This window comes from Sinohyriopsis cumingii, chromosome 1 (genome assembly GCF_028554795.1).
Source record: "Sinohyriopsis cumingii isolate HCF-2022 chromosome 1, ASM2855479v2, whole genome shotgun sequence".
Lineage (NCBI taxonomy): Eukaryota > Metazoa > Mollusca > Bivalvia > Unionida > Unionidae > Sinohyriopsis > Sinohyriopsis cumingii.
This window is the reverse complement of record NC_142961.1, coordinates 122,062,047-122,075,961: the sequence shown is the minus strand read 5'-3', so window position 1 is coordinate 122,075,961 and position 13,915 is coordinate 122,062,047. Positions and strand designations below refer to the sequence as shown.

Genomic DNA, 13,915 nt, shown 5'->3' with positions numbered 1-13,915 from the left:
TTGTTACAGGGACCTATCATTGATACAGTTTAACTTTCCTGTCTACATGGGCAAGGGTCTCTTAATTTTGTTACTGTTTGACCTTTTACAGACAACTCCATCTCCCATGACAGGCACAGGAGAAACAAAGAAAAATAAATTTGCTGGTCTGCTAAAATTCTGGGATGGTATGCAGAGGACCATATGTGGTTTTGAACATCCCCCTCGCCGCAGACGAAATAAACGAGACACACAGAAGGACATGGAGAACATTAATTTAGGTAATAGGTTGTCAATTTATGGTCTGATCATAGTTTACATGGGAAATGGGGTGAAAGGAATTTCTTTGAGCTGGAATATTTAATTTCTTTTTTAGGAATTTCTTTTTACTTTAAAATACAGACCTGACAGTAGAAGTAGATCTTATCAGCTTTGTTTAAAATAACAAATCCCATCCTCTTCATTTTAAAGGTCAAAGTGCAAAGTCTTGATACAGGTCTTGGTTTGTGAACGATGTGTGTAAGTGTGTGTGTATGATTTACATTTTTAACGTAGCTTTAACAATTTTTCAGCCATATTGCTACAATGTCTGCAGTGTGGCAGTTTATAGTGATGTCTAGCACTGAAGCATCATGCTGCAGACATCTAGCATGATGTCTCGCCCAGTCACAATATCCTGACCTCAGTCTGACTAGTGCTAATGCTAACGTCTTAATGCTGAGTGCCGAACGAGGCAGCTGTTAGTATGCTGAGCGACTAGTGAGGCAGCTGTTAGTGTCATTTTTATAAGTCTTTGGTATGATTTGGCTGGGGTTCAAACCCTTGACATCTTGTATCTGATGTGGTGCTCTAACTGCTAGGTCACCAGAGCAGTTTGATTGAAAGTTAGATTAATCTTGCTCCTATAGTTTGTTATGGATTATTTTGTGGATTATTAATTACATATACAGGTATTTTGTGGATTATTAGTTACTTATACATTTACTGGGATAAGAGAAGGTATATTCCTTGATTTTTATCTGTCCATCCACCTTTCCATTTGATTGTATGTGCATCCATTTGTATTTGCGGTGTGAATGTGTATCCATACTGCAATACTTTCAACATGAATACATAAAAATACAGTACAGTTAATTTTGTTAGAGGTATCTAATGTCCAGATCATGTGATTTTTCACACTTATTACGATATTTTTAACACCTTAAGCTTATTGCTTTAACCAACCTCATTACCTTAGAAAATAAAGTTTCTTGTTTGTAAAAACGAAAATCACTACATATTTACTCTCGTTCTTTTTGTTACTACGAACTGTTACAGATCAATTTACTGGCATTCACCTCGAAGAAGAATGTTTCTGCTAATGAATATCTACCCATCTAAATCATTCTTTTTGTTACTACGAACTGTTACAGATCAATTTACTGGCATTCACCTCGAAGAAAAATATTTCTTCTAATGAATATCTACCCATCTTGATCTTTAGATGACCTTGGCCTGTCCTGGAATCAGCAGCAGAACCTGAAGATTCTAATCCATGTCCTGTACAGTAATCCCAAAGTCTTGTATGCCCCCAATAATACTGCTGCCAACAGTATTATAATAAAGGTAAGTCTTGGACAGAACTTTTCACTGATACATGCAATTAAAATGAGGAAGCATATGTTATCCTTTATTCTTCATGATCTTGATTTTACATCAGACAATGGATATAAGCTTCAAGAACAAGACATTTTTTTGTTTGTTTTTATGTTAAAAGCATTTTTGATATGTTATTGAGGATATGATGTAGAGACACACTGAAGCAACCAACTCAGCTGGCTTTAACAGGTATTGAACTCGCAACCTGGGGATGATGAGTTTGATGCTTTACTAACAGAGCTATTGTGTTTTCATATAAATTAAGTCAGTACATAAGTGCATGGTGGAAATGTTTGTATTGAACTTAATTTCTTGAAACTAATTGGATAACACTGAATCCTCTCAATGAAATCCCCATAAAACTGAATCATGTTGCAGTTCTCCATTTTCCCCTTATTTATCTGAATAAATTGAAATTTATTAAGCATAAACCCACATACTCTGTTAACTGAGAAGAAGGTTTCAGTCCCAAATGTCAGTTGGACACTAAGATGAACTGAATAAAGGCCTGAACTTTATGCTAGTCATTGGTTTCTCCAAACAGCCCAAACCAGGCAGAGTAGAAAGACAAAAGAAAAACACCACTGTCATACTGGTAGAAACACACAAAATGAAAGGAAATGTCAATTATTACAGATAACTGTTTTGACAATTGACTGGATGTTGAGTTTCTGTAAAAACATTGGTACATTACTTAATATGTGAAGGTACTTGGTGCTTGCGTCAGTGTATTTCATTTGGCATTTCACATATTAAGAAATGCTACTCCATACTTGTGAAATCTTACTCAAATTTGATAATTCTAGTTTTTTGAATGATAATATTTTGAGTAAGACTGAGAGTAATGTAAAGTTTTATGACAGAAGGGCATGGCTCCTTTTTTGTTTTTGACAGAACAAAATGGAAGACTTTTAACAGGAGGACTAAATTTGCAGTAAATTCCAACCCAGTCATTCTTACAAAATAGATCAACACTAAAAATCATGTATATTGTACATAATCACTAACCAAATTTATTCATTATACATGTGCAAAATGGAGTTTAACTAAAATAAAAGACTTATCATTGTGTGGAATTATGAAATTTGAAACTGATTTTACAACATGTTAATTGGAATAACATGAGTGAAGATCCACTAAACTCATTTTTTTTTCTCTGGCTGCCTGCAATGAGATTTTCTCCATTTTTGTTAAAGATGTGGAAATCTGCTCAACTACCATTGACCTATCATGACCTTTCATGTTGACTGAGTGAACCAATCAGATTTGTTCTTTGAAGCACATTCACTTATTAATTGATCAGAGGCAATTTCCATTGATGTATAAGAGCTTATTTCATTGGCTGAGTGTTGCCACTTTTATTCGTGCATATCCATGAGAAATGAGGAAATCTTAATACAGAAAATTGAGCAGTGTGGATCTTTGCCTGTAGCATGCAATAATGACTTTGCAACCAAATGCCTCAAAGTGGCTTGAAAAAAAGTAAGTTGGATTTTTTAAAAAAATTCATCTTTTTTGCTGAGACCACTGTAATATTATCTAGTTTTGTTTTTGCAATCACAGGCCAATGAATCCTTTGAGCTTGTGGACAGAGTCAGTGAATATGCCAGGAAATGGTTGAATGTTTCAGCAGATCTCCGCGGTTATCTCCTACAGAACTCCACAGCGGACAATCTTAAGGCTATCAAAAAGGTATTTGCAAGTATAGCTGAACTCCATGAGTGAAGGGTAAAAAAAATACCCTTTATGCTCAAGTTTAAGAACTCTATAGCTAATAGTCAGGGCTGTCAGAAAGGTACAGTATATTCTCATGTAGCCTAACTATAATGTTGACAGTCTTAAGGCTGTCAAAAAGGTACACTATATACTCATGTAGACTAACTACAGTGCTGACAGTCTTAAGGCTGTCAGAAAGGTACAGTATATGTTCATGTAGCCTAACTACAATACTGACAGTCTAAAGGCTGTCAGACAGGTACAGTGTATGCTCATGTAGCTAAGTAAACTGCTGACAATCAGAAGGCTATTAAAAGACACACACACACACACACTCACACACACACTCTAAAAGGTAACCTTTATGCTCAAGATCCAGAACTCAACAGCAGACAATCTTAAGGCTGTGAAAAAGTCATATATGTGCTCATTTAGCATAGTTCCATGGCTGACAATCTTAAGGCTGTGAAAAAGTCATATATGTGCTCATTTAGCATAGTTCCATGGCTGACAATCTTAAGGCTGTGAAAAAGTCATATATGTGCTCATTTAGCATAGTTCCATGGCTGACAATCTTAAGGCTGTGAAAAAGTCATATATGTGCTCATTTAGCATAGTTCCATAGCTGAGAATCTTAAGGCTGTGAAAAAGTCATATATGTGCTCATTTAGCATAGTTCCATGGCTGACAATCTTAAGGCTGTGAAAAAGTCATATATGTGCTCATTTATCACAGTTCCATGGCTGACAATCTTAAGGCTGTGAAAAAGTCATATAGGTGCTCATTTAGCATAGTTCCATAGCTGAGAATCTTAAGGCTGTGAAAAAGTCATATATGTGCTCATTTAGCATAGTTCCATGGCTGACAATCTTAAGGCTGTGAAAAAGTCATATATGTGCTCATTTATCACAGTTCCATGGCTGACAATCTTAAGGCTGTGAAAAAGTCATATAGGTGCTCATTTAGTATAGTTCCATGGCTGACAATCTTAAGGCTGTGAAAAAGTCATATAGGTGCTCATTTAGCATAGTTCCGTTACTGACAATCTTAAGGCTGTGAAAAAGTCATATATGTGCTCATTTAGCACAGTTCCATGGCTGACAATCTTAAGGCTGTGAAAAAGTCATATATATGCTCATTTAGCATAGTTCCATGGCTGACAATCTTAAGGCTGTGAAAAAGTCATATAGGTGCTCATTTAGCACAGTTCCATGGCTGACAATCTTAAGGCTGTGAAAAAGTCATATATGTGCTCATTTAGCATAGTTCCATTGCTGACAATCTTAAGGCTGTGAAAAAGTCATATATGTGCTCATTTAGCACAGTTCCATGGCTGACAATCTTAAGGCTGTGAAAAAGTCATATATATGCTCATTTAGCATAGTTCCATGGCTGACAATCTTAAGGCTGTGAAAAAGTCATATATGTGCTCATTTAGCATAGTTCCATGGCTGACAATCTTAAGGCTGTGAAAAAGTTATATATGTGCTCATTTAGCACAGTTCCATGGCTGACAATCTTAAGGCTGTGAAAAAGTCATATATGTGCTCATTTAGCACAGTTCCATGGCTGGCAATCTTAAGGCTGTGAAAAAGTCATATATGTGCTAATTTAGCACAGTTCCATGGCTGACAATCTTAAGGCTGTGAAAAAGTCATATATGTTCTCATTTAGCATAGTTCCATGGCTGACAATCTTAAGGCTGTGAAAAAGTCATATATGTGCTCATTTAGCATAGTTCCATAGCTGAGAATCTTAAGGCTGTGAAAAAGTCATATATGTGCTCATTTAGCATAGTTCCATGGCTGACAATCTTAAGGCTGTGAAAAAGTCATACATGTGCTCATTTAGCACAGTTCCATGGCTGACAATCTTAAGGCTGTGAAAAAGTCATATAGGTGCTCATTTAGCATAGTTCCATGGCTGACAATCTTAAGGCTGTGAAAAAGCCATATAGGTGCTCATTTAGCATAGTTCCGTTACTGACAATCTTAAGGCTGTGAAAAGTCATATATGTACTCATTTAGCACAATTCCATGGCTGACAATCTTAAGGCTGTGAAAAAGTCATATATATGCTCATTTAGCATAGTTCCATGGCTGACAATCTTAAGGCTGTGAAAAAGTCATATAGGTGCTCATTTAGCACAGTTCCATGGCTGACAATCTTAAGGCTGTGAAAAAGTCATATATGTGCTCATTTAGCATAGTTCCATTGCTGACAATCTTAAGGCTGTGATAAAGTCATATATGTGCTCATTTAGCATAGTTCCATGGCTGACAATCTTAAGGCTGTGAAAAAGTCATATATGTGCTCATTTAGCATAGTTCCATGGCATAGTTCCATGGCTGACAATCTTAAGGCTGTGAAAAAGTCATATAGGTGCTCATTTAGCATAGTTCCATGGCTGACAATCTTAAGGCTGTGAAAAAGTCATATATGTGCTCATTTAGCACAGTTCCATGGCTGACAATCTTAAGGCTGTGAAAAAGTCATATATGTGCTCATTTAGCACAGTTCCATGGCTGACAATCTTAAGGCTGTGAAAAAGTCATAGGTGCTCATTTAGCATAGTTCCATGGCTGACAATCTTAAGGCTGTGAAAAAGTCATATATGTGCTCATTTAGCATAGTTCCATGGCTGACAATCTTAAGACTGTGAAAAAATCATATATGTGCTCATTTAGCACAATTCCATGGCTGACAGTCTTAAGGCTGTGAAAAAGTCATATATGCTCATTTAGCACAGTTCCATGGCTGACAATCTTAAGGCTGTGAAAAAGTCATATAGGTGCTCATTTAGCATAGTTCCATGGCTGACAGTCTTAAGGCTGTGAAAAAGTCATATATGTGCTCATTTAGCACAGTTCCATGGCTGACAATCTTAAGGCTGTGAAAAAGTCATATATGTGCTCATTTAGCATAGTTCCATGGCTGACAATCTTAAGGCTGTGAAAAAGTCATATATGTGCTCATTTAGCATAGTTCCATGGCTGACAATCTTAAGGCTGTGAAAAAGTCATAGGTGCTCATTTAGCATAGTTCCATGGCTGACAATCTTAAGGCTGTGAAAAAGTCATATATGTGCTCATTTAGCACAATTCCATGGCTGACAGTCTTAAGGCTGTGAAAAAGTCATATATGCTCATTTAGCACAGTTCCATGGCTGACAATCTTAAGGCTGCGAAAAAGTCATATAGGTGCTCATTTAGTATAGTTCCATGGCTGACAGTCTTAAGGCTGTGAAAAAGTCATATAGGTGCTCATTTAGCACAGTTCCATGGCTGACAATCTTAAGGCTGTGAAAAAGTCATATATGTGCTCATTTAGCATATTTCCATGGCTGACAATCTTAAGGCTGTGAAAAAGTCATGTATATGCTCATTTAGCGCAGTTCCATGGCTGGCAAGCTTAAGGCTGTGAAAAAGTCATATATGTGCTCATTTAGCACAGTTCCATGGCTGACAGTCTAAATGGTATCAAAAAGATGCCATATATGCTCATATAGCAGAACTCCTTGGCTGTCAATCAAATACCATCAACTCCAGAGCTGTATGCTGACATTTTTAATTCTATCAATAAGGTACCATATATACTCGTGTAGCAGAATTCACGGCTGACAATCTGAATTCTGTCAGTGAGGTACAATATATACTCATCTTGCATATCCATGGCTCAGAATCTTAAAGCTGTCGAACAAAGTTAATGTATATGGTCATGTTCCAAAACTCCATGGCTGACAATCCAAAGGCTATAAAAAAGGGTACCAACTTTTTATGTTACAGATCATCAAAGCTGGCATTCTTATGGCTCTCTGAAAGTAACCTATATGATCACATAATGCTACACCATGGCTGTCACTCTGACGGCTATCAAAATGGTATCCCATATGCTTAGGTAGAATAGTAACACAAACATTACTGCTCCACGATATGATTGTATTGACATGCAAACCTTTCATATTTAAAAGTAGTCTTTACCTAATATTTACACACTTAGGCTTTGGCCCATATTGATTCTAGGTTCAATATATTTACTATTTAATTAAGCTCTCACCAGCTCAATGATTTATGTTTGTTGGTCAGAGTTGAGGTTTTAGAATGAAATGTCATTTCTATCACCCAATGACTGAGAGAAGGTGCTTGTGTTTGAATAAAGATTTCTCTGAAAGAAAAGTTAGACAGCTTGGGAGGAGATTAGTGATGAATCCTGGAACCAGTTTCAAATTTAAAACAAAGCATTGCCCTGGTTTTGTACAATTATGAAATGTTCATGTGTTCTGGTGGTAAACTTAAAAAGTATTTGAATTTCAGGTCAGGTCAAAAAGTAATGGAAAAGTACTTGAAAACAGTCAGCAGTCCTGAAAAGGACTTTAATTTCAAAATGTATTTCACTGAAAAACATTAATTTACTGATATAAATCTCAAGAAATAATATCATAGATCTTGTAATAGTTATAAACTTGATCTTTATGGAATTTGAGTTCCATATTGGGTCACTCGTATATGTATTCAGTAAGATAAGTGTTCGGGTCACTTACTTAATAGAACTCGACCTTGCTTGGGATTGCAACCACCACATGATGAAAAATGAATGGATGCTGTTTTGACTGGGCTGATAAGGTTAACTAAAAAAGATGTGAGTCGGGTGCTCTGCAGTGAGAGGCATATTTTTATTTAAATTGCCTTGTTTCACATTTTCAGGAAAAAGAGCTGTTTTATCAAGATCCATCCTTTTTTAACCTTGTCAGGTGATGACCTCTTAATCCACAAAGGAAATTCATGCAACTCCATCATCGTCATTTTGAACTTGGAAACCAAACATGAAAAATTAAAGCATTCACATTCTAAACTTAAGGATACATTTTCTGTTCAGATTCCTTCAAGACACTTTTATTACACATTTAAAAATATGCTACTTTTTGGACATGGGTACCTGATTTAATCTCACAAAAGCCATTGTTAACTGGAACATATGACATCTGACAGGAATGATTTATGTCTTAACGATATAGTTGACACATTTTTTACTTGTATATTGTACTGCACCAAAATCCTTTGGTGTCAGTTGCGATTTGGAGAGAGGGTGTGAGTGGGGTTTAATTCTTGACCTGGCTGTTCATATTGTCATAAATCTTTCACCCATGTATTCAGATTGACAGGGATTGCTTATATAATGTCAAGTGTTTTAGGCATCTTTATGATAGATAAATATGGAAATCTATGAAACCAGTCAATAGGACTGATAACGGACTACAAAGAGACTTTAATGACAAGTACAGAAATCTACTGTGAATCATGTCTATAAAAGACACACAGTAGATTGCAAAAAGGCTTTTATGACAGTTAGGTAAAGAACTCTCCTATGAACCTGTGCATAAAGACAGAAAAGGGACTGCAAAGAGTATTTTATAACATCTATAAAGGATTGCACAGGGACTTTTATGACAGCAATGTATAGAGATCTGTTTTGTAACAAGTCTATAATGGACACCTAATGGATTGCAAAAAAGATATTTATCACTAACTACATAAAGAAATCACCTTGAAAACTGTCCATAAAAGACAAATCACCTTGAAAACTGTCCATAAAGGACATTTAAGGGATGAGATTGCAAAGAAATACTTGTGACAGCTACATGTAGAAATCACTTGAAACCTGTCCATAAGGGTCACACAAGGGACTGTTGAATTTAGCCCTCTTTGGACAAGTGTGCATTAAATAGAGGTCAAGCATGCAGTTTTTATTCAGAAGAAAGACAAAGTTCCCTTTATAAGCAGGTATCATTTATAAAGTGGTGTACATTCATGGGAATGATCTTAATAGGTGGTATGTTTGCTCAATCCATAGTGCAATTTAACTTTTTTTTAACGTCCATATCCACTGATTGGCAGATATGTAATAATGTGTTTTTGTTCAGATCTTTATAATATTTTTACAGTATTGTAGCAGTATTGTAGAAGTGATGGAAATGATATCATACTGAAAGTTTCTGTTTTTTTTAAAGGTTCCTTGGGTTGATGTTTGATAGCAATATTCTGCTAATTAAAGAGTAATGCTAAACAAACAAGAAAATTGTAATAATGCAAAATAGTAAACATTTAATGTCACCCTTTTGATTTAATGATCTCTCTTTTAATTTGTACAGATGCAAGAGGATATTCGAACAAATCATGGACTCCTAATGTTTTTTTCCCTGGACCCTCGAGTAACCAAGTTTCTCAATCTCAGTATTCCAAACCTGCAATCTTTATTGCATGAAATTGATACCATCGACAATGCAGCTTGCAGTTGGTCAACTTTGCTGTCAGGCATAAATCTCAATGTTTTCAAAGGATTTTCAACAGAGCAGGAGCTTGTCAATTATTTCCTCACACAACAGTATGCAGAAAATATCAGTGCCATTGCAGGTGAGAACTTAAATGACTTTGTTGTTTATTAGTATGTTCTATATTGGTCATGTTCAAGGAAATCGACAATTTTTGTGATACACCAGCTTTAATGCAGATGGTGTCATATTTTGGTTTTCCCATCTAGCTGTCTGTATGTTTGTCTATTACCAATTTAATATCTTTACAATAGATTGAGTTGTCCACAATTTAGTTACCAAACTAGGGGATGAATTGCACTTGGAGTAAGGGTGCACACATTTATTTAAGGTCAAAGATCAAGGTCACTGAGACTGAAAGAAGAAAAATGTCTTTCGCACAATGACTTAAATTGTCCACCTTGTATAGTTACCAGTCTGTATGGATGGCTTGCACTTAGGGTAAGGAAGCACTCTAATGATCTCAGAGTGAAAAGATCACTGTGACTGAAAGAATAAATATTTTTTATGCACAATGACTCAAGTTCCACCATCTACAGTTATGAGCATTGTTCATGGCTTGTACTTGGGGTCAGGAAGGACTGTATTGATTTCATGGTGAAATTGTCAAAAGTAATAAATGGTTTTCAAACAGTAACATTAGTTCTTCATTACATACCTGGACCAAACTTTGCAGATAACTTGTACTTTGTGAAGTGAAGAAGCCTATTGATTTGGGGTCAAAGGTCAAGCCTGCTTTGAACAAAATAATTTAACTCGGGTTATAGAAAGACCCTAATTTGTTCAGGTCAAAAGGTTTTGGTTACCATGACTGAAGGAAGAAAAATGGTTTCTGCACAGAAATTTCAGTTAAGTATCTTTGTAAGAAAGAAGTCTATTGATTTGAGGGTCAGAGGGTACAAGGTCAAGATCAGTAAAATGAACAACCCAACATTACCATAACACTTATGTACATTGGTTAAAAAGTTTTTTGTAGGTTTGCACTTTAGGTATGGAAGAAGTATTTTAATTTTGAGGTAAAAGGTCATGGTCATTATTATCCATGATGAAATGGATTTTGCTAATAACTTTTGTTCTAGAGGAAATTCTTTGACCAAACTTTGTGGATGGTTGGCATAAGGAAATCTATTGATTCTGGAATTTAAAGATCAAAGGTCTCAGTCATGGTAAGTTTAATAAGAAAGTAATGTTTCTGCACTTTAAGCATATTTATAGATAAAATACCTTGACAAAAGGTCAAGGTCATTGAGAACCCATGGTCAGTAATCTCCTAAATCAACTAGTACTGTGCTAATGCCTAAATAGAGAGCTGTTAAAACACAAATCAGGTTTAATATTTTCTATGAAGATTACCATTGGATAAATGTAATCTTTAAAGGAAAAACATAGATTTCTTAGGCCAATCTGTTTCTAAGGATTCTCAAGATAACTGCTTTAGGATATAAGTTTGGATATTGTATGCTGTTAATTTCTTCATATAATACATGTCCCAATTACATTAACATTAGGAATAAACTCCTCTGCCACCTGAATTAAATCCTCCTGAACAGATGAAACACTTTTTCTTCTTCTGCCTATGCATATAGATGAAGGAAACAACTGTTACAAATTACCTCACCTTAGTACCACTTTGTGGCTACCCAAGACAGCCGGTAGCAGGCACACTTGTGAGTTAGTGTGCTGTATCACCAAGGTTGTCAATAGGGCCACACATATCTTTCAATCCCTGGTGACCCTTCTGTGGGCATTAGACTCCTTCCCTTTTGTTAGACTTGGATTAGCCTCTTCCAGAAAAATTATTGGGTGATCCAAGTTGTTTCAGAGGGGCTGCAGATCTCATTTATTTGGTCTACTCCATTTGTCATTTCTTTCATTTTCAACAATCCTGGATGTTATGCAGAAAGAGATGGAGCTTGTGCTTGTAAAGTGGAATAGTTTAGAATCTGAACTTATTTAGATTTTATTTCCATACTATTTCTGGTCACAAAATCTGGCAGGAAACAAAGGCCCGTCAGTGACATGAGCTGGCTCAGTCAGTTTATATGCCATTGCAATCTTCAGAATGGAGACAGCATGGGATCAACCTTAATCTGACTAATATGTATTTCTATACATCCAGTATCTTGAAAGTACCTTCACCATGGCTGTCATGGGCTGGTGGACCTGTACAATTCTAGAGTTCTATTTTACAGTGTGTTATTGCTATGTTAGGATAAATGTATTCCATTTCTGAGGACTACAGTGGAGAAAATGCTCTTTTGTTACATACCCATTTAATTTTACAAGTTTGATCTGACATTCAATACAGCTGTTGATCCGTACTTACTTTTCACACACCCATATTTGAAAGAGTTTGTGTTTGTATTGCCTCCTCGTATTACATATTCTCCAGATGTTAATATGATCGGGTTATGTATTTGATGGATACAGGAAATTTTTATTTTCTGATCAGATTGCTATCAATACCTTGTACCCTTCCCAGCATCCCATTGTTCTGATCAGATTGCTATCAATACTTTGTACCCTTCCCATCATCCCATTGTTGGTTTTGCTTAAGCTTAATACTTGTAAACATTTGGTTATGTGGGTGGCCAACTCATGTGACAAAGGATGGGTAATTTGTAAGAGTTGCTTCCCTTAGTCCCTGTCAGAAAGACATCACTGGTTGTTTTTATCAGTGCTGTGTTCAAGAAATAATGGAACTTATTTCTGATGTTAGTGTCAATGGATTATTATTAATCTGAGAAACACAGTTTACTGCAAAATTTTCTTTTTATAATTTCATTAATTTCAAGCTCAGTAGTCAGGGTTGTGCTTAAAATGGCATTTTCATCATTATTAAAATTTTTGGAATGGTGAATGTGGGCCTATTTTATTCAACAATGGCATTTTTTTCTTTGTTGGGTCTTTATAGAAACCCTGAAGTCCATGAAAATTGTGTTCATTTCATTTACGTGATATCTTAATTTTGTTTAAATGCTCCAGCACCTGCAGTATTATTATTGAAAAATCCCTTTTGTAGATATGCTGGTGACAGAAATACTAAATTAACATGTTGGGAATTGTTATTTTTATACAGGTGTGGTATTTGAGAACATTGATAAGAATGGAAGCTTGCCAGCTCACATTCGATACAAGATACGGCAGAATGCGACCTTCACACCTACTACTAAGCGTGTACGAGACCGCTACTGGTACCCTGGACCTGGAGGATCTCAATATCCATACTATTCATTTGGATTTGTCTGGATCCAGGTTGGTGTCTTTAATTTGCCTTGAAATGATTAAAGGAAAGCTATATTTCTAGTGGGAAATGTTTTTAAAGTATGTTGACATTCTGATCTGCAACCTAAGATTCCTTATGGTCATGGTTTTGCTTATTTTAGATTATTAATCTTTTTAAATATTACAGGAAATGAACTTTTTGTTGATACAAATGTTTATCTGTATGATGTGTTTTATGTCCTTTATTCACAGGTAACTCCTTCTTAATTGGGTCCTCAGATTCAAGCCACAATAAGTCTGCAATGTTTTGTCTCATTGGGATACTACATAACTCAGATTCAGGCCACTATAAGTCTGCAATGTTTTGTCTCATTGGGATACTACATAACTCAGATTCAAGCCACTATAAGTCTGCAATGTTTTGTCTCATTGGGATACTACATAACTCAGATTCAGGCCACTATAAGTCTGCAATGTTTTGTCTCATTAGGATACTACAAAACTCATGTTAATGTGCTGAAAGTTTGCATGCATAAGTTATTTTTAGTAATCATTATTGTTTGACTATAATGTGTGAAATAGAATCATAGTGTAATTATTCTACTTTCTATACTTTTTCTGAATTGTCTTTCTTTCTAGGATATTATTGAGAGAGCAATCATTGATGTCCAGGTTGGGCATGATGTGGTTGAGCCAGGAACATATCTACGCAGATTTCCATATCCCTGCTGGCTGTATGACCAGTAAGTCAATATATTTATCATGTCTTATTTTTTGCCAACGTCAGCAAATGGCAGGATACAGGTAAAGTGCTTACTCATTATAACACTATTTAAAGTGTACCACATTACAAGTGAGGTCGTGTTATTCTGACATATTCAAGATAGTACATTGTATGCAAAACCACCAGAAGCTTGGATGTTAATTGATGTAAAACCACATCAGTTCAGATCAGCCAATAATTAAAATGAAATAGCAGTGATGAAACTACATGTTAATTAAGCCGGATTTATTGGATTTATGACCATA

The 13,915-nt window shown here is 35.7% G+C and overlaps 1 protein-coding gene across 4 annotated transcripts in view; it reads left to right on the top strand.

Annotated features, from left to right (window-relative positions):
* LOC149807771 (ATP-binding cassette sub-family A member 2-like) overlaps nt 1-13,915 on the top strand; it is a 148,127-nt gene that overhangs the window by 56,046 nt on the left and 78,166 nt on the right. For all 4 annotated transcript variants that reach the window (XM_089970402.1, XM_089970410.1, XM_089970419.1 and 1 more), the window contains 6 exons: nt 92-260; nt 1,463-1,584; nt 3,181-3,309; nt 9,482-9,743; nt 12,741-12,916; nt 13,526-13,629. In XM_089970402.1, coding sequence (XP_089826528.1) covers nt 92-260; nt 1,463-1,584; nt 3,181-3,309; nt 9,482-9,743; nt 12,741-12,916; nt 13,526-13,629 — 962 coding nt within the window. The remainder of the gene's footprint in view (nt 1-91; nt 261-1,462; nt 1,585-3,180; nt 3,310-9,481; nt 9,744-12,740; nt 12,917-13,525; nt 13,630-13,915) is intronic.